The sequence below is a fragment of the Camelus dromedarius genome, chromosome 2 (genome assembly GCF_036321535.1).
Source record: "Camelus dromedarius isolate mCamDro1 chromosome 2, mCamDro1.pat, whole genome shotgun sequence".
NCBI classification, from domain to species: Eukaryota; Metazoa; Chordata; class Mammalia; order Artiodactyla; family Camelidae; genus Camelus; species Camelus dromedarius.
The window spans coordinates 43,679,244-43,706,666 of NC_087437.1; the positions used below are offsets into that span (position 1 = coordinate 43,679,244).

General features: G+C 34.0%; 1 protein-coding gene and 1 non-coding gene across 13 annotated transcripts in view; one reads left to right on the forward strand and one right to left on the reverse strand.

Annotated features, from left to right (window-relative positions):
* Window positions 1-11,866, forward strand: part of NLGN1 (neuroligin 1) — a 765,362-nt gene extending 753,496 nt beyond the window's left edge. For 9 of the 12 annotated variants that reach the window (XM_064492873.1, XM_064492872.1, XM_064492864.1 and 6 more), the window contains 3 exons: window positions 4,087-4,299; window positions 7,682-8,471; window positions 9,270-11,866. In XM_064492873.1, the coding sequence (XP_064348943.1) occupies window positions 4,087-4,299; window positions 7,682-8,471; window positions 9,270-10,092 (1,826 nt within the window). In that variant the 3' untranslated portion in view covers window positions 10,093-11,866. The remainder of the gene's footprint in view (window positions 1-4,086; window positions 4,300-7,681; window positions 8,472-9,269) is intronic. The other 3 variants (XM_064492874.1, XM_064492876.1, XM_064492878.1) reach the window with 1 other exon arrangement.
* Window positions 11,867-15,790: 3,924 nt separating this feature from the next.
* On the reverse strand, window positions 15,791-15,863 carry TRNAA-GGC (transfer RNA alanine (anticodon GGC)). The gene has a single exon. It is a non-coding gene; the product is annotated as a tRNA-Ala (tRNA).
* Window positions 15,864-27,423: the final 11,560 nt, after the last annotated feature.

Consider the following 27,423-nt stretch of genomic DNA (forward strand, 5'->3'; position numbering starts at 1 on the left):
AACAAAAAAATGTGTCAGTGTGTTAAGACAAAAATTAGTCTCACATTCTAAGAGCTTACAATTGAAGGCCAAGTAAAATTAGCAACTATCTGTTAAAAATAACTTCAGTGACATTAAGAGAAGAACCTTCTCTAAAGTAATCATAAAGGAGAGCAACGCTTTTAGCTCTTTGAAAAATTGACTTCTCTCATGGCTGGGCTGTAGCTGAGCAGTTCAAGGTAAAGCTCCAGCTGGAGTGATCTGAAATGATTCTGCTGTTAAGAACACAACAGCTACGTTAATTTTAAAAGGAACTTTGAATGAATACTTTGTTCAATAGTAAGGTATAAAGAATACTGCCAATGCACACAACTTGGACAATTAGCAAACTGTGTCTCTTTTGAGTAGCAATTTATTGAACTGTCTTCATTTTGTGCCCTTAGCTGAGCCATAAAGTTTTGTTTGAATGCAGAATTGGAAATCAAGGAATTCATGCAAGCATATAGTATTATTTTAACAGGTCGAAAGAGATACGATTTTATTGGTTGGCTGGCCTTAATAAAGGCAGGAGCTAACTATTTTTTTTTTCTAATGTAAAACTCGTAGTGGCTCTCTGAATTCACTCTAATGATCAGCTGTTTTCAGTTGGAGAAAGGAGAGAGAAAGAGAGAGAGAGAAGGGCAACATACACATCAAATAGAAATTAAGAGGGAGGGGAATTCAGTTCTGAAGGATGAAAACAGAGCTTGACATTCCAAGCCTAGGACACAAACTTTTACCCAGTGATTTATTCCACTCTTCATGGCTTAACAGGAAACTTTGGAATTGAATTTTATTTAAGTTTTTTTAAGACGCTACAAGATTTCTTTATATATAAAGCAGAGGCTGTTCTCTCTATAAAGAGATATTTGGCATGTTTTTAAAGTATTGTTATATAAACACAAAACTATTTGACCAATCTATCAGAGTGGTTTAAATTGTGCTACTGAAATTGGAATTGTAGAGGGGACACTACATTTAGTTTGTGTAGAGATAATAATCTTATTATCATTGTTCTCTACATGCTACGTATTGAATGATGGCTATTAGTAAGTCAATTTTTCTGTGAATGTAGAGTCATTTCAATGTAGTTGGACTTATTCAATACTATTTCAAGAGGAATTAAATACAAATCCTGGGGTTTGCACCAAGTGGCATAAGCTGTATTCAGAAATCAGTGTCTATCTGAACATATTTATGATGTGCGATTACAGATAATAAACTACCTAGAATATGTTTTCATTCCCTCTCTGTCTTTCTCTCTGTCTCATGCACGCACAAACACACACACACACACACACACACACATTTCCTTTATCCTTCAAGAGTCCTTTCTATCTAATACACAGTAGTCCTTCCAGAATGTTGTTTTCAGGGTTCATGCCATCAGCCTATCTTTATAGACCAAAACATTTGTTAACAGATTCCCTCAGGAATTGAAACTAATGGTTCTGTCTTATACCAAAATTCACTTAACAGCAAATAAAGTTAAAAGAGTTCCTTGTCTTGTTTTGTATTTTAATATATTCTCACTTATATGAATATTGCATATTTGCAATATTCTTTTACGTGAGAAGATACCATGAAAATGTATTTAATTGTTATGTAGATTCAATAAAAGTTAAGTAGTATAACCAGAAAGATATGTTTATTTGGAATCTATTTTTAAAAACCTCCATTTCAAGGATGATTTGATATTTCCAGAGACATACACACACACACACGCACACACGCACACAATAGATTAGATTGTACTTTTGTTTCTTAGCATTTGTGATCTCGTAGGAAAATAAGAACTGATTGTATGCATTTCTTAATATTTTTCAAAATTATTCAGAAAGATTTGATTTCATCTATGACTTTCTACAGTGAGCCTAAAGAATTTCCTGTTCAAAATTTTGTTTTGTGTATAGATTGATTTGCTCAATGGATGGGTACTATTACCACAGTCTGATTTTCACAAATATAACTGACCTCCTGGCTTTTTAAAAATTAATTAGTGGTATAGTTTAAATTGGATAAAATAATTTTTATCACAAACATTGAATCTCTATAATGTGTCTGTATTCAGAAATAAGTATCTATCTGAATATATTTGTGATATTTGCCACCCCAAAATGTGTCTCTTTGATATGAGGATTATTTTGGCTGATTATTTTTAAGAAACAGAAGACTCAGGAAGTCTTCCTTTCACCTCCACCTTAAGCTGCCTGAAGAATTAGATAGAGGAGCCTGTGGCAGGAAGTGAACTATCGCCAGAAATATCTAGGGAGAATATGGGCTCAGTGTGGTAGGGGGACTCAGCAGGTGTGCTGCTCTGTGTCCCATTGCGCCTGCAGGGCACAGCAAATAATTGTTTACCAAACATTTGCTTTTCCATCTTCATGTGAATCTCCTTCCTCCCGTTTGAAGTCTCAAACCACAATACCCAACATCCTCTTTTGTCTTCAGCTGAAAATAACATGTAAGCTGAAGACTTCAGCCATGTTGGTGAATTACTCAGTTTTCCTGGGTCTTTCACATGTACACATGTCATTAAACTTTGTTTTTCTCTAGTTAATCTGTCTCATATCAATTTAATTCTTAGACCAGCCAGAACATAAAAGCATAGAAGAAAGGTTCTTTTCCTCCCCTATGATACCAACTGTAGAAATATATTAGAGTAGATGTTTGTTTTACAAGTTATAGTAAACATTATAAAAGCTATTAAGTCAGCAAGTGAATGAATATGTTTAAAGTATTATTAAAGTAATATCTTTGGCTCTTCTTTCTACAACAACTTCCAAATATAAGAAAGTCACTCAGCTCTTACTGTTACAATATTTTTTCTATTGTTGATCTAAAACAAATAGACTGCCAGTTATTTCTCCAGCAAAAATGAGTTCATTCGCAATCAACAAAGAACTACAATTCAGGGTCAGTAACCATGGAAAGCCACACGCAAGTCCCCCATAGGAAGGAGAGGAGACCTCTCTTAAACAGGGGAAAGGAAGTGGAAAGGGCTATTAAAAAAAAAAAGAAAGAAAAAGAAAAAGAATCCATTGGAGGAATTGAGAGTTCAAAGCATAATGGCTTTTCATTGGCCAAGTTGTGAGAGTCTCTCATTGGCTGAGCTCTTGCCAGGCATGGGAAGTTTTTCTTCTTCCTGTTGGGCTTGGCTGTTGTCAGAAGGCTTGAGAGCTCCCCCAACTGATCTCTCGGTTCTATTTTAATTGAAGTTTCTGTTTTTTCATTTTTACACCATCCGTCTTCTTTTTTTCAATTGCCTTTTCCACTCTGTCAATTTAGATCTTTGAGACCTCTCCTCTACCTCTACTCTATTACTTAACATGTATTCCTCTTCATTATTAAAATCACTATACAAGAGAGCTTTGAGCATCCTAGAAATATGAATCTTGCTTTTCTAAAATCTTCAATTATTCCACACTGCTTTTTAATTGAGCAACTGTCCTCAATTTAGCACTTAAGGCATTCCAAAATGCAATCTCAAATTACCTCTAGTAGTGATTCTTTCTTAACCATGGACTGTCATTAATAAAAATGTGCATATTCATATACATGCAAAGAGACGCATATAATTTTATGAACAAACTTTAGAAAAATACCCCTTCTCTACACCCTCATATCCAGCCAGTCTGCTACACATACCTTAAATTCCAACCATGTTAGACAATGAACAACTTGAGGACTAATAGTATTTATGCAAAAACATAGTCTCATATACACCCCATGATACTATCCCAAAAATCTCCAAGTAACTTGGCTTCTAGAAGGTCTCCCTTAAAGTCTTCAGAATGTTTTCTTTCTCTTTATCTGCCCCCTGTTACCTGTTGCCTGGATAACCTGGGAAACATTTGGGGAAGATAAATGTCATTTTTCAGATTTTAGTCTCTGTCATTCTTCCTAAAGTAAATTATTTTATTCTGGTGGGAATAATTTTTTACTAAAGAACTTGGATTGTACCCATCTTGATGAACACAGGCTTCAATTGTATTTGAATTTGATGTCTATTTGATGCATGTCAACTCAAAAGGCTGTTCTAAGATTTTTTTTATTTCTGTTTTCCAGGTTTCTTGAGCACAGGGGATCAGGCTGCAAAAGGAAACTATGGACTCCTTGATCTCATACAGGCTTTAAGATGGACTAGTGAGAATATTGGATTCTTTGGTGGTGATCCCTTAAGAATCACTGTTTTTGGATCTGGCGCTGGGGGTTCATGTGTCAATCTGCTGACTTTATCCCATTATTCTGAAGGTAACCGTTGGAGCAATTCAACCAAAGGTATTATGCAGGTTGCAAATTTTGACAATTTTGGTGTCTGCATGCCACCACCATCAGTAGTATGTGATGCTCTGTATATATTTCTCTGTGCAAACTAAGTGTTAGGTTGAACTCAATAACTGTTTAAAACTTTGTTTTTTCAGCTTCTCTATGCATGAAATTTTTGCCAAACTCTTTTCTTTGTCTCCTGCAGAGCTTGGTGTGGACGCCCTTTTAAGCACACTTCAGGACAGTTAGCATTACAGTTACTTTTCTTTCCTCCAAAGGGTGATTTTGGGGAAACTCAAAGACGGTCACAGTTGTGTCATCTCTGTTTATTCAGTAATCACAATCAAGGACAAGTTTTATTTTTAATTTTTTTAATGCAGGTCTTGTATGCATTCTAATTTTAAGATAATAGACATTTTAAACCCTTTAGTAGTATGAAGATAAGGGAGCAGTTGTAAACTAGTTTGTCTGGAAATGTGATTTTCATTTGTTGTCTGAGTAGAGAATGAATGTTTGATTATTTTGCATGCATGATCCAAAATTGTCAAAGCATGGAGGTCACTAGTAGAGTTTTGACTAAAAAGAAAGATACGTTTGAACTTGTGCCTTTTCTATTTTCAACTGCAAAAGTGTTATTTTTTACCCCTGAAGACTGACAAAGCAGCATGGAGCACCGAGGCTGCTTAAATCCATGAAATATTGTTCTTGTCTCCATTTTCTGGCCTTGATGTCTTTTTTCCAAAGTGCCCACCCAAAGCTCATCATGTTGGTCTTTATGGACTCCCATTTTACCATGAGTGTAGTCACCCATGCTCATTGCGTTACTCACTGGAAATGTCCACAAGACAGAGGTGTTTTGTTAGCGAAATCTGTAAAAGCACATACTTCCTCTCCATTTTATATACATAATAAGCAGGAAGATGGAGAATATATATCAACATAGACCATCATGTATTTTCTGTTTTTTTATTGTCATTTTATATATATTAAGAAAGTATACACTGTCGATTGTAATTCATGAAGCATCTTCATTTGTAAGACTGAGTTTTATGATATGAACACCAGACACAGAATGTTTGTTTTTGGTATCAAAGACACATTAATGTGAAATTTCAAAAGAACAGTCAGTCATTAAAAGAGTATATATATTTGGAGAATCATATTTTATTATAGACTTAATTTATAGATATAGTAACGTCACATTTATACTAGTAGAATTCTGATTCAAGATGACAAAATGACACATATATGAGAACATTTCCAATTGTACAGAGATTTTAGTCTGTAGTGAAAGGGCTTATTTTGAACTAACAAAGTTTGTTGTTGTTGTGTAATAGAACAGATTAGATTGTTCTAGCCTGAGGACTAGCCTAATGCCATGTTATGTTGGTTAACATTAGACAGTCTGTTCGGACTTCTTGGGGTCATTTAGTCTCAAGCTATTTCTGCTGATTTTTTCTAAAATTTTTTCTAAATGTAAAGTGAAAATGGGCACCAAAGCCGTTTTCAGCCAGTATAAAACTAACATTGGATAAAGAGATGAATGAATTAGTTCATCAGCTAGCATTGCTATTCATCAATCTGTGATGTGGGAAACATTGGCAAAAATGGCTGGCTGTGCAAACAACTGAAAATACAGGATTCCATCACAGCCTTCAAGGAAATCTGTCCGTACCTGCCTAGATAAATGGACTCATATTTGGTCTAATCCTAAGTTTATCGCCACTAACAAAGCTACCTAATTTGATCAGAAGATGCTCAGAAGAGGTCTTGAAATCATTGGGTTAATTCGGTCTCCATTGCAGACATAGACTTTAAAGTCTGGCAACTTCCCAGGGCTGCAGCAATCCTCAGGCCTGTATCTACCAGGAGTCAATCACACATAACAAGCACTATCCCTAAGGATAAAATACATTGTTTTCCAAATACCATCTAGATGGCCTGTTTCAGACAATCTTGAACATGATGTGTATTTGCCTTAAAATCTTTTTTGGTATATTTAGTTAATGTCAGTAAGTCCCTAAAATGGGAAAGAATCTTCTAGAAATCACCAAGTTATTTTAGTTGTGAAGTTTTTAATTAGTAAAATAGTTCTCTGAGCAAATGTTGACAAACACATAGCCTATATAAATTTTTTTAATTATCTGTATTTATATTATTTGCTTTGGCAAACTTTGCTCTAGCAAATGAAAAATATGTTCATAAAAATGTCAGAAACGAAAACAAATTTAAATTAGTACTGTTTGACTTTTTGAATATTTTTAGAATTATCTGGGAACATATTACAGACATTTTGAACACATATACACGTTTGGAGAAAAAATGAAAACTTTGCTTCTAATTCAGACATTGCTTTAACACCTTTGTGAAAAGAGTTCTTACGCATTAACACATGTGAATAATTGAGCATGTGTTTGAATAAATGAACTAAAAAGCCATATTTGGAAATTGGTAATAAATGCAATTTTTGAAAAAAGATAAATCATATTTTTAAACAAAAATTTTATTAGAAAATATCTTAATGAGTAAAGTTCATTTATAAATTTGAATGGCATTCAACTCTTATCAAACTGCATATGGGACCATGATTTACAATTCTTAAATGCAATTAAGTGAAAAGCAATGGACCGTGTACTTTTCATCTTTTATGATAAAATATAGCAGTGCACATTCAACAGTGAAGAAATCATCCCCCACTAAATCCTCTGCTGATGGTATTTTCTTTAACCTGGCAAAAACACTTCAAATGTTTTGTCCTTTTCTGAAAGAAAAGTATTCAGCATACTATGTCTGACATGAAGAGCTGGAAAGAGTATGTCTAAAGTGATATTCTGTTTTGTGTGCCATTAGGGCCATCCCCAGGGTATTAGCAAATTCCAGCCCCCAAGTTATGATTTTTCCAAATAAAATCTGATTAAAACAAACATACAGAGCCATTTTGAAGAAAGATGCGTATAGCCAAACTGGAGGAAATATCCTCAAAAGACAATACAAATTCTGATAAAGAGTTAAAAAGGAGAGAGTTGGCCTCATCTGGTTGGCTATAATAATAACATAGGTGTTTACATGATGAGCAAAGAAATATTAGGGGCTTTTTACCACTAGTATTTACACAGTCTCCTTCTCTCCTTTCTTACTGCCTTCTTGAGACACTGCAGATTCGACCTCTTGATCCCTAAAGTAGTTGCTACTCAAAGTAGAAGACTTAGGTTCAACTCTTTAATTCATTATATCCTGGGGATGACCTTATGTACCTTCTCCTAAGCAGAAATGTCTCTATCTCCCTGTTTCTTGAGTCATATCTGGGTTTTTATACACATGTCTAAAATACCAGATTTTATTGTTTTACCATATTATTCAAAGGTCATCTGAAACTTTGTTGTTTTTCCCATAGGTCTTTTTCAACGAGCAATAGCTCAAAGTGGAACAGCCCTTTCCAGCTGGGCTGTTAGTTTCCAACCTGCAAAATACGCTAGAATGTTGGCCACAAAAGTTGGTTGCAATGTTTCAGATACAGTAGAGTTAGTGGAATGCCTACAGAAGAAGCCTTACAAAGAACTTGTTGACCAAGATATTCAACCAGCACGATACCACATAGCCTTCGGACCCGTGATTGACGGTGATGTAATTCCGGATGACCCTCAGATATTGATGGAGCAAGGAGAGTTTCTCAACTATGATATAATGTTAGGAGTTAACCAAGGGGAAGGGTTAAAATTTGTCGAAAATATAGTAGATAGCGATGATGGTATATCAGCTAGTGATTTTGACTTTGCTGTTTCCAATTTTGTTGATAATTTATATGGATATCCTGAAGGCAAAGATGTTTTGAGAGAAACCATTAAATTCATGTATACTGACTGGGCTGACCGTCATAATCCTGAAACCAGAAGGAAGACATTACTGGCTTTGTTTACGGACCATCAGTGGGTGGCACCAGCTGTAGCTACAGCAGATCTTCACTCAAACTTTGGTTCACCTACATACTTCTATGCCTTTTACCATCATTGCCAAACAGATCAGGTTCCAGCTTGGGCTGATGCAGCTCATGGAGATGAGGTTCCCTACGTACTAGGAATTCCCATGATTGGACCTACAGAGTTATTTCCTTGCAATTTCTCCAAAAATGATGTGATGCTGAGTGCAGTCGTAATGACATACTGGACAAATTTTGCTAAAACTGGGTATGTACCTAAGGAACGAATGCTATAATTTAATAAAGGCATCATTTTAAGCACTTAAAAAACACATATTTTGTGCCCAAATGATTTAATTTAATAGATTAATACCAATAATATGTTAAATTCCTTTATTCAAAATTCTTTATTTGTGGTGTTTCAAAAATCATTGCTTTATTAGTTCTTACTTGGTAAAGTTTATTAAGAAAGGCTTATATCTTTATGGTATTACTCAACAATTAAATTTATCTTGCTTTTTAATTACACAGGACTTATTGTTATTCAATAGTGACAAATATTATTTTATAGAGATTTTTATTTTTTAGTACTGAATACCTTTTCATCCTTCCAACTACCTTGTGAATTGTGAGGTAGGCAGGTCAGGTACTATAATCTTATTTTTCAGAAAAGAAACCTTAGGCTTTGAAAGCTTCATATAGATATTCACATGTGTAGGATATAGCATTACCAGGACTCAAATTCTTATCTTCCAATTCCAAATCCCAAGTTTTCCTGTGGCTGTCTCTGCTAGTGGGCCTGTGAGACAACTCATATGTATATGAATTTTTAAACCTTTGGCTATATAGCAATCCAAGGGCAGAGAGAATTAGAATGTATAGTTTACTTGCATTACATTATCCACCTGCCTGCGATGGGATTTATATTTCTAAATTGACCCAAGTTGTGTTAAAACACAATTTAAAGCCTTGCTGAGTTACCTCTTCAATTAGATGTTCAACTAGTACTATTTTGACTTAAAAGAATAAGACTTTTTTTCCTCATAATTTCTCCTTTCTTTTCTAGTGACCCAAATCAGCCAGTCCCTCAAGACACAAAATTCATCCATACCAAACCCAACCGCTTTGAAGAAGTAGCATGGACCAGATATTCCCAGAAAGACCAACTCTATCTCCATATTGGATTAAAACCGAGAGTTAAAGAACATTACAGAGCCAATAAGGTGAACCTCTGGTTGGAGCTGGTACCTCATCTGCATAATCTCAATGACATTTCTCAGTATACCTCGACAACAACTAAAGTGCCATCAACTGACATCACTTTCAGACCCACAAGAAAAAATTCTGTACCTGTCACATCAGCCTTTCCCACTGCCAAGCAGGATGATCCCAAACAACAACCGAGTCCATTTTCAGTGGATCAAAGGGACTACTCCACAGAGCTGAGCGTCACGATTGCGGTTGGAGCATCACTGCTGTTTCTGAACATCTTGGCCTTTGCAGCCCTGTACTACAAAAAGGATAAGAGGAGACATGATGTTCACAGGAGATGCAGCCCTCAGCGCACGACTACCAATGATCTGACCCATGCACAAGAAGAGGAGATCATGTCCCTCCAAATGAAGCACACTGATTTGGATCATGAATGTGAGTCCATCCATCCACATGAGGTGGTTCTTCGGACCGCCTGTCCCCCAGATTACACACTAGCTATGAGGAGGTCACCTGATGATGTTCCTTTAATGACACCTAACACCATTACAATGATTCCCAACACTATACCAGGGATTCAGCCCTTACACACATTCAATACATTTACTGGAGGACAGAACAATACTCTGCCCCACCCCCACCCTCACCCCCATTCACATTCAACAACCAGGGTATAGCCAGATAAGAGAAACAAACTCTATTTTTTGATGGACTGCAGTAAAAGAGTACTGAAGATTCCTTGGCTTTCAACCTACAAGACTCTTACTATTTAAATAAGGAGGAATATTATGTGAATATACATATCAAGAACTTTGGGGGTTTTGAAAAAATTGAATTGTACATATATACACAAATCAACTTTAAAAACGAATTTCAATTGCTCGAAGCAATTGTTCTGAATGATACTTTTTCATTCACATTCAAGAATTAATTTTTTGAAGATTTATGTTACATAATGGAATTAGGCATGTGGAACATCAAACAGGAAAGAACTATGTCTGAAATATAAAAAATAAAAATAAAAAAACAACCATGAATATGCACAAGGGACACACCAATGGAATGTCAGATAATTTTCACCAGGTTTTATTTGGAGCAGTTTTATTGTGTAGACCATATTTACATATTTGGATAAGTACACAAAGCACCAATGCTGTTAATGGCCTTAGCAGAGGCTCATGCTGAAATTTGCCAGTAAAACAAAGAAGTTTAAAGACTGGCAGGTACAACATTATCACATAAGTGCTGTCAGTATAAAGTTGTGGGGATAAAGGAAACTGGATATTTTTAGCACGATGTGCATGATAATTTATATGCTTGGTGGCTGTGCTGCTGATTAAGCCGTAATTAAAATCCTTCTCATCTCATTGGAGTTTTTAGTAGAAGCTTCCTCCATCAATTGGCAGAACCTAAAGAAGATTTTAAGGGGCAAAAGTAACTACAATAAAATAATTCACCGTAGTATTGATAATAGAAGGAGTTAGTTATTAAAGGTATTTGAAGAAACTATAGGTATAGTGGTGAATACTCGCTGATATGAATCCCAGAAAAAAATTTCCCGTGTTTTTAATGTTCTTTTCATTCCCATCTAAATAATTTAGAGAAATAGAACCCTAATTGGAAATGTGTTACGGGATCTATAATTTGCTGTGGTTTTTGTTACTCTGTGTTTTGTTACTTTTGGTAAGGTGAAGTGTGTCCAAAGAAATTACTTGCAAGTCTTTATTATGATATGAGGATGCCCCAAATTACCACTCTGATTACAGTTCTCAGTTAATTGATTTACTCATGTTGCATGACAAAATGTTTACTACTAAGAATTCAATATAAAGTTATGTCCCTCCTCACATCACTTATCTTTCTTACTGAGGTTCATTCATTCACTGGAATTTACTCACACAATCTCAGTAGAGTGCAACCTAGATACAGACCTAAAAGGGGAGTCAACATCTGGAGGATTTTAGTCTTACACGTACGTGTGATTTTAAGTGAATATTCTAAGACCACAGGAAACTCTTCATTCCCTTGTTGTTTACCAGTAACAGTATATCACAGACCTTTCCAAATGTTTGTATATGTAATCAGATGTACATTTATATTAAAAAAAAATTGAGATGGACTTAAAGAGCACATCCTGATAAATACTTTCTCTCTTACCTGTACTATATTTCTATTAGACTAAAGTTATGTGATTTTTTTTTACATTTTTTCAGATGACTAGCAATTTTGATAGTTTGTAAGATAATGCAAAGAACTTTCTCTGACAAACTAACTGCAGTAACAGAAACCTTTCTTTTCAGTTACTCTTTTTCAAGAATGAAAGCTTATTATACGAAAAAAAAATTGTATACTACTTGATGGAAACAACTTTGTACATCTTGGCCATGTCACTGGTCATTGCGTGAAATAAAGATAATAATGACTATTAGTCCAATGCTAAGAGACATGATCTTTGCTCATTAAAGAGCTAAAATGTTTATTGCTGTTTTGTCTTTTTTTAAAAACACAAACAAACAAAAGGAACATGACTGTCTCAGAGAGTCATTTTTCTAGACCAGTCGGGTTTTTGAAGACATATAGGTTAACTTCCGCAGAAAACACATCCTGTTTTTAAAAGCAAGTCTCATCTAAGATGAAACTGATGAAACTTTAATGTTATGAATTTATAAGCCCAGGGACTCATGGAAAATATTAGCATTGTGTTTTTAAATACCTCTTACATGAAAATGGTGTGGAAATAAAATGTGCCAATTGTTTTCATTTAGAAATACGGGTTCCAAGTTCCAATTCTGATCATCAAAGAAAAGGTCTATTGAAAATAAATGTGCAGTATATATGAAATCAGAATAGCTAGATTCCAAAAATAAGGCTGATTAAAATATCATAAAGTAGTGGATAAAAAGTTATCCTTCTAAGAACATTTAAAAGTGCTTAGCAAGACATTAAGCTAACACTAAAAAAAATCTCCTATTTCGAAGAATTTCTTTACTTACAACTCCCCCTCCCAATTATTAACTGTCAGTAAAACATAGATACTGCTCCTTAACTCCAAATAAGTATCTCTGTTAGAAGCAAAACGTCTTCAAAATCCAGAGCGGTCTACATGCAGTTTTGCCTGATTTGGTTATGCTTTTAGACTGTGAACTGCCAATGTAAACCAATAAAAAGAATTGTCTAGCATCTGAAATATTGTTTAATCAGAAAACTGTCTTTTAGTATATTGATTAAATAAAAGATAAAAACAGAAATAGAAATGAAAACAAAATAAGAAATAAATGAAGCCTTTCATATGCATTAATTCACTTAGCAAAATCATTCTGTCGTATTTTAATGATGGCCATATTTGTATCTATGTACGTATATGTTGCTCTAAATTTATCTATCAATCAATCTACCTATCTAGACCACAACTGACATCTATTTTATATTAATTTAGGGAAATAATTTAGGAAAACAAAGCATAGCCCTATTCTTTTTATTTTAATTAATATAGCATCAACTTTGTGGGAGATAAGGCAGTTCTAAGTTTTATTACTGTTTCCAGTCGTGATAAAGTCATTGCAAATGAATGTTAGTTGCTAGTTTTATAATTATGGCAGCTAGTTTTCTGAATGTAAAATGATGTCCCACAATAAACAGAACATTCAGAATTGTTTTTAAAGCTGAAATATAAATTTTAAATGCAAGAAATATTTTGAGTATTGTTATTAAATTTTACCCTATATGCATTTATTTAGATGAAAATTTTCTTCAGGAAAAAATAGTCCAAAAATTAAACAAATATCTTGTCATTACTTATTAATTCAGATTTTCCTGCCTCAGATGAAATTGCAAATAGTCAACGCTGCTTAGAATTTAAATAAACAGTAAGCCAAAATTGGCTTTATTTCATTGTCTTGCTATTATATAAAAGTATTGCCAAATGTTTGTCAGCAGATTAATGTTGTTTTAGAGCATGGGATTCAGCAATATAAAAGTGACAGATTTCATAGTTTTAAATTTTTATTGAATATGTTGAATGTGAACAAAACCTAGTTGACTGCTACAAATGTTTCATGAGTTTTATTATTATTAACTTTAGGGATTTGGAAAGTCACTTGCTAAAGCATTAAAAATACCTGATTTGAGTTTGGAGAGATCATGCTAATATTTCAAAGCAGAAAATTTGCGTATAGATTATTTCATTCTTAATTTCAAATTTAAAGGTTGACCATAATGATATTTTAATTCAGTTTCTTTTTAATCTGTACATGTTGCTGAAAACAGCAACAAAATTAAAAAAGAAAAAATCAGCTATATGTAATACAAAAGAGGAAAACAGGATGGCACTAATCTTACAGAAAAGAAATGCTTAAACGTTGTATCTATAATATAGTCTTAGTTATTTCACCAGTTGGCCTACTTATACTGACACATATATTAATGTAATGAAAGGATTGAAAGAATATGGTTTTGCGTTCCAGCTTTAAAGACAGTACTACAGAGAAATTACTGGGATTCTTTTCTTTGGCGAGTTTCATAGAAATATTTTCACAGGGTGAAATGATGAATGAAATTCTTAGGAAGCTGTCAAATATCATGGCAGTTCTTTGATGCTTGTTTTCTTCTGTGTTATTGGTTCAAAGTACTGGCCTTTCTCTTCATTTCTGGTAATTAGTTGTTATAGACTATCACTTTCTAAATGTGAGTGAAAATTAGATAATTTGGTTATACTTGTGAAAACATGCTCTCAAATAAATTCAATTAATGGGCACTTCCCTGCTGAGATTTTGTTATCATTCATTTAATTAGCTTGTCAAGCTTTATTGTTATGACAGTTGTTTTGGCTTTTTAGTCAATAAACCGAGGCAACTTCTCCGGCAGCCTTATACCTTTCCTGCACTTGATATATAGCATACACTTCAAATTTCCATCAGAAGTCTCTTAAGAAATCTAGCGATGTGAAACATTTGGTAACCAACTTGATTATTTTTCATAAGCATTCTTATTTGATTTTATTCTGGCACTTTACCGTATTTGCATGGGGGCCAGAAATCAATTCCATCTGAAAAGAGTTGTAGTGCCTACAGACGGGAATAACCGTGTGCAGGGCAGGAGTGCCATTCTTCCTGCAGTTATACTTATGAACATTGCCATCTATCTTACATTTGCAAATCCTAAAAACTCAATTTAAAATGTGTAAGATGACCATGTTATACATTTCCAATAAGAAAATTTTATTTAGCAAGGTCTTTTGTTGCATTTAGTTTGATTTTTGTATGTCATCAACTGAGTCCAAGTGACTCCTGGAAAAGAGGTGAATTTTTGAAAAGCAACAATTATATAATGGTTTTTAAGTGTAGAAATTTGAATCTCCAACAAACTTTAATTTTTTTTCCAAAAGGTAATTTTAATTTAAAAGAAGTCTGAAGTTATTAGGGACAACTATAAATCAGATAGGTAGATAATTTTTTCTTGTCAACTATTATATGTACCATATAGTATATATATATCCTATGCACTATATTATTCATAGGATATTTTTAATGGCCCTTTCAGACTCATATTTACAAATGACATTGTATACCTCCCTACATATGTACAAATGTGATAGAATTTAGTCCTCTATGGAAAGTCAAGCCAAAGTGCTAGCTGTTTTGTGTTGAAATGAATGATAACAATTATAGCTTTAAAGAAATGTGTAAAGGCATAGTAACAAAACTCAGCAGATGAAATTAAAGCAAAGGGACTATTTTTGAATGCCATTTCCAGAACTGATATCTGTATTAAATGATATGTTTAAAAGGATTTTAGTGTTTTTGATTTATCTTTCTCTGCACTCACGTCATTTAGCAAATAATGGGACATGTGTCATTTTTTTTGTAAAAAAAAAAAAAAGAAAGAAAGCCATTGGGTTGTCACAGTTCAGCTTGCGTCTGGACAGCCATGGCTTTCATTACAAACAGGTTTATTATCATGAATAAATATCACCATGTTTTCCAAGTTGTGTTGACTATTTTTAAACTCAGAAATAATTTCTTCTCTGTTTGACACAAAAGCATTTCTAAGATAAATGTCCCCTTGCAACTTCTTTGTATTGCCCACACATGTGCTGACAGTTCTGATTTGATGGAAACAATGATATTTTATGGTCTGTTCACCTCTTGGTGAAAGCTGGGAAAGAATCTGGAGAGAAAAGTTTGGGAACTTGGATATAGTTGTTACACAGCTTGTCAGAAAAGACAGAGGAAAAGAGGGAAGAAATGATGGAGAAAAAAGGAAGAAAACTTTGCAGTTTTTAATTAATGACTTCTTGCTTCCATATAGTTTTTTTTAATTTTTTATTTAAAAATTTTTTGTGGGGGAAGGAAGTAATTAGGTTTATTTATTTTTTAATGGAGGTACTGGGGATTGAACCCAGGACCTCATGCATGCCAAGCATGCACTCTACCACTGAGCTATACACTCCCCCTTCCACATAGTTTTTTAAGCAGAGATGTATGACAGTTATATTAAAAGAGGGCTAAGATATTTAAATAAATCCCTTTAAACCATTATCTATTGTCCTTGGAGAACAAGATTAATAATATTTAGAAAGAGGCAACAAATTTAATCCTTGATCCAAGTCTTAGTCAAATTGTGTCACTAGAAACAAACAAAATTAAAATCTAGAGAGTTATATTTCTAATTTTGTGTACTCTAATCAATAATGATCTTGGTAGAGAAGACTAAGTGAAGTATGAGCATCTGTCATCTGAATATAGCCCCAAATAAAAGTACAGTGAACAGATAGGACATCACAGAATGTCCTTTTACATGGTATGAAGATCAGTATTTCCAAACTGCTAAGCAGAAGAATTGTCATTGTGCTGGTCTCTGTGGCCATATAGAACCATCAGTACCAAATAAACTGTTCAAAAATACCTTCTAAGAATCTCACTTTCCCCAAAAGGATTCTGATGTTCGTAAGATTTGATGTTGTTTTGTAAGATTGCATTTGTTCACCACATTTTTACATTTCCTTATGTTACAGAATGTTATTTTTTGAGTTCAAAAAAAAAATCCCAAATATATCTTGTAAATGTTTATTTCTAAGCAATATTCTCTAATGGAGTGTCATAATTTGAAGTACTTTCTACTGCCCACAATCCTGGAGAGTTGCCTTGAATCTCCCCTTAAACATTTCTATTTTTCTCCTAAGAATACTCATCTTCACTCTCAGAGCTGACTCCCTCTGCATTACAGGAGATCTTCCCATCCATTCCTGAACCTTCTATTTCCATGCCTTCTCCCATTATTATTTAGGCCTTCTTCTTCAAGGGTGTGGAATTTGTGGGGAAAGTCTTAAGGTGATTTAAATAAGTGGTGCTTCAGGCACTTTAGAAGCTTGGGACCATCAATCAAGCAATGAGAGGAATTTTTAGGTAGCCATTCACTCAGCAAGGAGTGCCCAAGATGTGCCAGATCACGTGCTGGGTGTTGAACACGAGCCAACTGTACAACTTACTCAGTAACATACAACTATTGCCACGCTAGGAATAGGTTTAAACACTTCAACTACTCAGATCACCTTTTGTGCTATCCATTATACCAAATCACTGTGATGTGTACACTATCTTGTTCTATCTATTTGATACATCTCAAAATAGTAAACATAAAACAACATTTGTTTAGTTTACAGCAATATTAGTTGAATTCTATTGAGCAAGTCTATTAACAAAGGCAAGTGTATATTAATCCTCCCCAATTATAAATATGGCCATACCTGATGTCACTCTACATTAGGCCTAAATAAATCATGGACTATGAAATAATCAGATTAAAGCTCATCTGATCCAACCACTTAACTGATTCCTTAACCCTCTACTACAATCCTAATATGTGGTTGTGAACCCTATTATTGCACAATACCATGGGTCTGAAATTCTAAAGCAGCTGCCTACATTTGGGACCATTTGGAATTTCTTCCTTATGTTGATCTACTGTTCTTTTTTTTTTCCCCTTAAGGGTCCTAAAATCTCCATCATCTGACTTCCTTTTAAATATTTTAAGACAGCTATTATATCTTCCATAAGTCATTTTCTTCCCAAAGGAAAATTTTCTATTTTCAATACACCGTTCTGAATACTGTTTTCTGAGTATCGTCTGAAACATGCTTTCTTAGGAAACATGATGTCTAGAGTTGAACATAATAAACACTTCAAGTATAGGTTGATCTTTGCTTAATAGAGCACCGCTATTGAATTCCTCATTGTAGAAACTTTTTAAAAATATAATCTACGAGAAGATTGCCTTCTTTGGTGGTCAGTCGTAGCACACAAATAATTCAGATTGAGACCAACTCGCTACTAAAACTCCTTAAAATTTTACACAAATAACCGTTAAGCAAATTCTACCTTCATCCCATCCTTGATAATTTGAGTTTTACTTCATCTTTCAGAAGTTGAACACAAATTCCACCTCATTAGATTCAGCATGTTGTTCTAGGCTATGAAGATCTTTCTATCCATCTGAGAGGAATGAAATCAATTAAAGTGATAAACATCCTTTCTCTCTCTACCCATTAACAAAAAACCCTATGCAGAATCACGGTGAGGACAGAACTCTGAAGTTACAGTAATAGACGTAGTATATAAAGTTCTGAAACCAGCAACACTGGCATTTGTTGAGCACTTACTATATTCCAGATTCTGTATCACACCCCGCAACGAACCACTACATACCACTCTCAAAGAACCTATCAACAGTTGCGGAAATACTTTTTCATTAATTCATTCTTCCCAAGGTACTTATTAAAGATCTATTACATGTGAGTCACTGAGCTCTTTGTAAGGGATAGAAAAGGGACTAAAATATAGCCTTTGTTGATCTATTACTATCAACTAAATGATTAATTCTTCATTTTGTCTACACACATATCTCGAGGCTTTATCAGATAAGTTTGAAGAATCTATTTTCTTTCCTTTAAAATATCTGAATGACATCATAGTCATCTTTAGTTAGAAAATTGGAATAATCACTCCAGACCTTCTATTTAAAGATTTCCAAGTTGCTGGAGCTTATGTTAAATAATGGAAGATATCACAAAAAAAGAATATGGTTCTGTTACTTTCCCCAATTTTTACACTAACCATATGTCATACTTAAAGTGCTGATTTCGGTCGGGCAAGTATACTCTGCAAATGGGATTGCTTAGTAGAAAAAGTAATTCATGGACAAGGTAAAAAAGTCCAAATAAGATAAAATATTTTACAGTGAAAAGTAAACATCTCTTTCACTTCAGATCCCAATTCCTTAGCCCCCTTCCCCAGAGACACTGACACTTACTCATTTGTATATGTATATATATATATATTTCTACAAACATTCCATTCACATATGAACATGTGCAAATGTGTATTCTCTATTATGTAAGTGGAGGGCATTGTATGCATATATTCTTAACCCATCTGAAAATTCTCCATGGGAGCACACATGTCTGCTTTACAAGATAATTCGAGTAAATAAAATATGTCTCAATTTATCCATGAATCCAAACTATTCTAATCAAAATTACAGCAGAGTATATTTGGTTGGTTTGTTTGCTTTCAGAATTTAGATGAGTAAAGGTCAAGAATGATCAAGATCATTTTGAAGCAAAAGACGAGCAACTACTTTACCTACCATATTTCAAGAGTTATTATTAAGCTGTTGTAATTAAAACACTGTAGTATCAATTCAGAAAGAGACAAGTGGAGAATAGCCATGAACTCATAAACAGGCCTATGAAAAAGGAGGAATTTGGTGAATACTAGAGTAACATTACACATCAAGAGGAAAGGAAAACTCTTCAGCTAAAACTGGCTAAAAATTTTCCATCTAAATGATAGAAAATTATCTCTATGTCATACTACAAAAATTAATCCCACATAAATTAAAAATATAAACATGAAAAGCAAATTTTAAATGTTTAGAAGAACATGTAAGAAAATACTGTCATGTCTTTGAAGTGGGGAAGAATTTATTAAATAAGAAATAAAACAACATAAACCATAAAAGAAAGGACAAGAAATTTTTTAAAATCTCAATACATCAGATAATAAGATTTTGTTGATGATGCCAAGTATATCCTGAAAATAAATGTTTATGACACATATAGTAAGAATATGTGTTAAGAATAAAAAAATGACAACACACAAGAAAATGGAGCTGATTAAATATTGTGATTTGAAAACATGCCTTTGTTTCTTCACTCTCAATAATCCTCACAAAAGTATAAGAGAGATTAAAAAATACATAAATCCATTACAACAGAAGAGTAGAAGAGATTACAGATTAGGATTTCTAAAAAGTTTTTAGAAGATAAGAATTAGATATACTAAATGATATTAAGGAAATAATGCAACTTGTAAATGACAACATAAATCAAAATTAGAAAAGTTAAAAGGCACTTTAATAAAACTCGAGAATGATAAATAAAAGAAGCAATGATTTTAAAAGTGAAGATTAAATTGAAAAATACACAAGACCAAAGAATCCTACAAGAAACTTTAAAGATGCCTAAAGAGAAATAAAAGGTATAAAGGAGGAAAAGTCCAAAAGTAAAAAAGATAAAAAGGAAGAAGAAAAAGGACTCAAATGTAAATGAGAAATAAGTAGACAAAGAAGACTCAACAGATGTGTTTATGGAATCTTCTAAAAAGAAAAACAAACCAGAGAACAAAATAAATACAATGGAAACTATAATTCTAAAAGTTTTCTCAATATAGAAAAAGATTTGAAATTATATTTGAAAGAATCCACTGAGTATCTGACAAAACTGATTTAAAAATGACCAAGAGTAAGACATATTCTCGTAAGATTATTGAATATCAAAGAAAAACACTTCTTAGGTTATTTATACCCAGGCCAAAAGATCAAGTCTTTTATAATGGAGAATCTCATAATATAATTAATCACCACACTTTTTGAAAATAATGCTTTATGCCAGAAAAAAAATCAAGTAGCATATGTAAGATGCACAAGGAAAGAGAATGGGACTCAGTGATTTTTATATTCAGCCATAAACTAACTTTACTTAAGATACAAATATGAAGGTCATAGACAAAATGTTAATGACATTTGGGAGCTCAGGGAATATTGTTCCCATGAATATTTTCTGAGAAATTTACCAGAAAATGACCTTCAGACAAACAGAAAAATGACACTGATGTAAGGACTGATGATGAACATCATTATATTTACTCAAAGAGCTATGACCAAATGAAGGTTATAAGGTGGAGAGGACATTATACAATGGCTTTGACAATGAAGACATAGCACAAATGTAAAAAATGTGAGGAGAATAGGGAAACGTGTAAATCTTTTAATTACTTTCAGTAATCATATTGGTGTTGGTTATAGTGTGATTACTACACTGAAACTTTGCATAATGAGGGATACAGCAAATGAGAAGCACTGTGCTGTGCTAATTCTGTCATCTCCAGTGCTTTAGAGAACCAGCAATATTAATGTAGAAGAAAAGATATTCTGATGCAAGATAGAGGAGGTTAAGTGAAAATCTTGTGGTTTGGATTTTAAAGTGCAAGTATCAGAATATATGCTAAAAAAATTTATGCAAACAATGACCAAGCTAGTAACAATGAGCATCTCCAGGGTTCAGACTGTGGTCTTGAAATAACATTCCCTAGTTTAAAATGCACACCACACATAGAGAGATAGACAGACAGAAAGAGAGAGATAAGGAGAGATCTGGGGAACAACTGTACGAGATGAATTTGGAACATCCTGTCAATGGCAATACATATACCAAAAGGACTCAGGAGGCAAAATGAAGAAGATCTCACTATCTAAAGACGGGACAGCTTGAGGATCAATAAGGATAATTTCAATTGATTGGAACAAATTAAATTAAAATCTGTAAGTCAATAATGCAAAAAAAAAAAAAAAAACAAACCTAAAAAACCTCTTCTGTCACTTACGGAGGATAACTGGGTAACTAGAATTCAACTCATTCTTCTGAAAACTGATAAATAAAAAGAAGCATTAGAGAATTTGTCCCACCATTCTCTATGAACTATATAACTAAGTAGCCAAATAGTAGATGAAGGGAATTTACCCTTTATAGAAATATTTTGACTAATAAAAGAAGGAATCATTGAATCAGAATTTCATCCTTCCTCACTTCTGATGAACTAATGAATCTAGTTATTCAGCATCAATGACTGGTATCATAAAAACAGAAACAACCAGTCATTAGGTGCCTCTGGATGGAAATACACACCACCAGCTCTGAAGCAGTCTTGCACCCCAAAATAAACCTGCATCTGATGCAGTCTGTAGGTCCAACTATCAAGAAATACATAGGACAAAGGAGCAGGTTAAAATAAATCATGCAGATAAAATCAGCAAAATTCGTACTACAGGAAATTTTATCAGTTAAATTTCCTGTTTTTTTCAATGAATGCATTGCAAGGAAAAAATATGGTGAGATAATATGTAGATTAAAAGAAACTTACAAAAACTGGGGGAAAAATACTGCTTAGGGAAGTACGCTTGGGTGAAAAAAATTGTAAAGAAAAGCAAGATGGTTAACAAGCACCCAGGATGGTAATAATTTAAAAGAGAGGAAAGATGGTATTGAGAAGGTGCATGTGGAGGACTTTTGGGATGGTTTTCAAAGTTCTATTTCTTAATCTGTTTTTCTCCAGAGCATTTTTCTTGCAATGATGTATGAAACCAAACATTTATTTCGTGAGGTTCTTCTGTACCTGTGTTATAACTTGCAATAAAATTAAAAGAATTGTAATAAAAGAGATTGTACATGACAATGTTTCAGACTTACTGGATATGAGTTTAGTAAATGAAAGGGCCTTCCAACTGCTCAGAATAACAGATGGGAAAAACTTCTTTTCAAGACATACAGTCATGAAATGTCAGGGCACCCAAAGAAAAGAAAAGTTTTTAAAGATTCCAGAAAGAAAGAAAAGGGGTTCTCAATATCCACTCTGGAAACTGGAAGACATTGAATAAATGTCTTCACATTTTTAGGGGAAATGATGATCAACTTAGAATTTTATATCTAAACCAAATATTAGTCCACTGTATCAGTCCAAGAAGATAGAGATCCAGGAGATGGAGAGAGAGAACAGCCCAGACAACTGCTCAGAAGACCAGAGAACAGCTAGTCCCACTCAGTGTGACACAGGTCACCCAGGTAGAGACATCTCTAAAATAAAATTGAAACTGGTAGAATGTTGATGTGTTTTGTCATGTGAAAAAAAATGTTATTTGTATGGATTTTTTAATTCCTTTGCTGAGTTAGAAGGATGTAGAAAACTAAGCAACAACCAAAATGATCATTATTAATACAGAGAAAAACAAAACGTACTGTAAGAAATGGAATGTAATCCTTGAACATGTATTTGTGTACATGAATGGAAGTACACTTAAGGGATAATTCTTAAAAGTAGCAAGGTTGGATCAAAAAATATTTTCTCTTTTTTGACTATTTCCTGATTGATTTTCAAAGACGTTATACAAATTTACACTCCCATCAACAGTGTATTAGAGTACATTTTTCTCTCCACTCTGCCGAAAATGTAATTATCACTTTTTTATCTTCTCCATTTTAATACAAATGGAATATCATTATTGAATTAGTTTGCATTTTTAAATTGAAGTAAAGCATCTTTTATGTTTATAAGCCATTGTATTTCTTTTTATATTAAATGTCTTCCTTTGTATATTTTTTCTATTTGTTTATTAACCTCTTCTTGTGGAATTATAAGAGCTCTCCAGATAAATAAAATCCGTACTTTTTGTCATGTGTGTTGTAAATAATTTTGTTCAATTTTCCTTTGAATTTTATGTTATTTTGTGCTGGGCAGAAATGTTTGTGCTTTTTTTTTTAAAATGTATTAGTGTTTACTTTGTTTTCTGGATTTGTGTCTTGCTTAGAAAGATGTTTCCCATTCCAAGATTTTTTAAAATTTGCTCATATTTTCTCTGTATTGACAACCTCATTGTTTAAAGTTAAATTTTTGATCCATCTGAAATTTCTACGGACATGACAAGTAAGGAGGAATTCAGTTTTATTTTTTCCCAGATAAGTCAAGATTTTAATATATTTCAGACCTGAGTAAAATGAATTTTGTTTTATAGTAAAGCTGAGAACTTCTTATTTTCACTCAGTGAAATCTACAAGACCGCAGACAAGAAAGATGCTAACTAAACCACATGTGAATTGTTACTGCCTCTGCCTATCTTCTCACATGCCTGTGACTGCAACCGACCTGCTCCCTTAGTATGAGACATCTAGTAGGAAACTCCCAAGGGATTTAAAACTATCCAGCTAGTGAAGGGAAGGTCCTCTGACTTACGATCCATGTCTGCACGTGGGTTTCTGTCCTGAGGCTTGAGGTTATAAAGTATAATCACATCTACAGACCCTATTTCCTAACTGCCACTCACTATTAAACTACTTTAAAAATAACAAGTTTGCTGAGCCCTATTATCAGAAGAAAATGAACAGTAAGAAAAGAACTATGATGGGTAAGCATTTTGATCTAGGTTGAAGTCAGGAAAGAGCAACAACAAAAGTACACCTTCACCTGCCCCTGGGTTTACAGACCTAACCAAATGCCTGATAGATGCTACCATAGGATGCCAGGGATTTCTACCAAGTAGGGTATTTTAAAGACAACAGTGGTAGTCTTGATAACTTTAAGGTACCCTACTTGATGGTCTTGAGTTTCTTCCTAAATTGTACAGCAATAGAATAGACAGTCCTCTAATCACATTTTCTCCTGCTGCTGAGAAAGATCTAATTTATTTGCTTAATTTTGTTATCCATTGCCCAAGGTGTCTATTCCATCTTTGATTCTCTGGCCATCATTTTTTGAGGTTGATTCTTGGGACGCACACTTGGCTACATGACTTATTACTATGCTTTTTTACTCTATGCTTCAAGGAGCCTAAGAACAGCTATGAAAGAAAGAAAAAGAAAGAAAGAACTAAAAGGAAGTAATAAAAGAAAGGCTCCACATTAATTAGAGCTGGAGAGTATCTAATGGAAGTTACTTTTGTTCAGATTTCCATGAAGGCTTTTAGCAAAGATAAATGAGCCCGTGCCATGAAGCTGTGTATGTTTTAAAAAGTGATAAAAGGTTAATTGGGTACTGTGTGAGCAAGACTGTGTATAGAAGAACACTTTAATTGATGGTCAAAGTATAGTTAATATTCATATATCTTATGTCTACAACAGGTTGCCATTCCACACAAAACTTACACAAAGTTTTGGGAGACAAAACAAAAGAGCTTAGCAATGTGTGCATAGTTTACAATAAAACATTTTGGGGACATTAGATGGGAGAGGGGAAGGGGAAAGAGCTGGGATGCCCAGCAGATGTGAAAAGATGTGTTAAGGAGGGAAAAGTAAAATTGTATTTTTCCTCTAGCAACCAAACGGTTCTTTGAATAATAACCACATGTTTGTTCCAAGGGCTGTAAAACCATGGAGAAAGATTGAGGACCCCAATAATGAGAGCTAGAGCTGAAGGAATCATTATTTACAGAAAAAAAAAATCTTAAGAGGGAAGAAGCAGTCATTAAGATAATACTCATCAATAAGAGTCAATCTTATCAATTTCCCCTTGCATTTTCCCCACAGCTTAAATTCTGTGTTACACAATGATTTCTTCCCCTGTCCTAAGTCAGAAAGTTCCTTTTACCAAAACCAAGAAATATAAAACTATAGATTTGCATACATTTGACATGGAAGTAACTAATATCATCCACCAGAAAATATTATGTCTTTTCTTTGCTATGTAGACCAGCAAAATAGTAAAGTGGAGAGATGAATTGAGACTCACAAGATTGTTTTTCTCTTGTGAGGATTCAGCCTTGAAAATCTTGGCCAAATCATCAGACTACTCTTCTGTACATTAGATAAAAAGACCCATCAAGTTGCATTTACCCAGCTAAGGTGACTCCATTGCAAAGGCTACCTTCTACCTAGTAGAGCCTCTATACAAAAGAATATCTCATTGCAAATCCTGAGTTTCTTGAGTTCCTCCCTCACTTCTCCCATCCTCTCTGACCCCCAAACTTTCTTTTATTTGCAAACTTGTTTGTCCTTTCTCCTTGGATGTACAACCTAGTCTTTGTCACTTTGCCTTTACTCCTGAGTATGTTTTCATTACTGTTGCTATAGCAACACATTCATAGAGACCCCTTGTAGTAAAACCTCTTCCAATTACACTATGTTTCCAGGGATCTCCTTTCATGCATCTCATATCTATCTCATCTGCATTCTCTTTATTAATCCTCAGTGCCATTTTATAGTTTTTATTCTCAATCACTCTGATCTGGATGTTAAAATAGCCTTTTACATGGTATCTAAAACACTGTATGACCTCGCTGTTGTTTACATCACTAAGTTTCTTTATCGTCTTCCCCAAAAGCCTGAACTTCAACCACAAAGAAATTTCTTTAATTTCCTCAAATGCATTGTGCTCTTGGTCTCTCTTCTCTGGGTCTTTGCACAGACACCTCCATCTCCCTGCTCTTTGCTTGGCCAACTCAAAGTCATCCCCCAGGACTCAGTTCAGATGGCACATCCTCTGGTCTTTGTGACTTCTAGGCTAGGTAAAAACTGGATCTCTCTTTTATCTCTGCCACAACATGAGTCATACTTTGTCTGGTTCTCTGGATCCTCCTCAAGGCTGTAAACTCCTTGAAGTCAGGGACTATGTTCTTTGCAGTTATACTCCTTGTGATTACTGCTCCTTTCAGATTTGGGGAATGAAAATGACACATACTATCCCTGAAAATGTCTTGACTTTTCTCCTCCATGATTTTTCACATGCTGTTCTTTTTGCCGGAATTTTATCCCTCAAAATCAAGACTCCCTCCAGCCCTCTGCACATGCCTTGGTCTGTTATAATCTTGCTTATTCTTCTAGGTCAGACTCCGATGTTCTGTCTCTCATGAACATTCTCATATCAGACCCACTGACTGATCCAGTTTATATCCTAACTGGATAACATGAATCACACACTGCTTTATAGTGAATTCAGCCCCTGTTTTTTCTCTCAAAATAGATAGATTAAAAATATGGACTATGTCTTATAATATTTGTATTCTCTGTTATCTATCAAAGTGTTTTGCATAGAGTCAGTGCTTAATATGTACTAAATTAATTATTGTACAATAAATTTCCAAAGCTATGAATTTTTCTGTGTTTTCTCTAGAAAATGTTCAGTAGAGGTGCTTTTCCCACTGTGACTTTCTTAATCTTTCCCATTACAACAAGGAAGTATATGATTTATTTCTACATATTTCCCTTACCAGACCACAACAGAAATCCTTCTGAGGACGGTGGGAGCAATAGAAGCACGTGAATAATTCTGTTGGGTACAGGTGAAATTTAGAATTCACACCACTTCAGCTGATGTTTCAAAGGCTCTGAGATCTCCAGTGGAAACTTTTCTCTCTTCTACCTAAAAGCAATGTGGAGTTGTGCTGTTTCTCATGTTTTCTCTCATCACTAACATGACCAAAGCCCAACCACATATCCTTCAATACCACAATTCAAATCACACATTATTAGTGAAATCTTTTCTGCTTTCTCTAAGTAGGGCACATCCTCTTCCAGCCCTGTACACACAATACTATTTTTGTATCTCTCTTATGACAGTCATCTCTGCCGCATATTTTTGTGAATATTTATACCCAAGTCTTGTATCCCTTTTGAAGTGTGAGTTCCCAGAGAGCAGAATTTGTGCCTGATTTTTGCCATTCCCCTTTGCCCATAGAAAATGTCTTACATGTATATATTGGTTCTGAAGCTTATATTGTCTGTTAAATGGTACATTATACATATATAAAGATTGTGTGTATGAATATGATATGTACATACAGTGCACGTATTTATATCCTTAGAGTAGAACTAATATCTATATTAAGCCAATCTGATCACCACTGTAAAAATGAGAGAATCAGTTAATGTTATTAGAACCTAAATTACTGTACCAAACATATTTTGATGC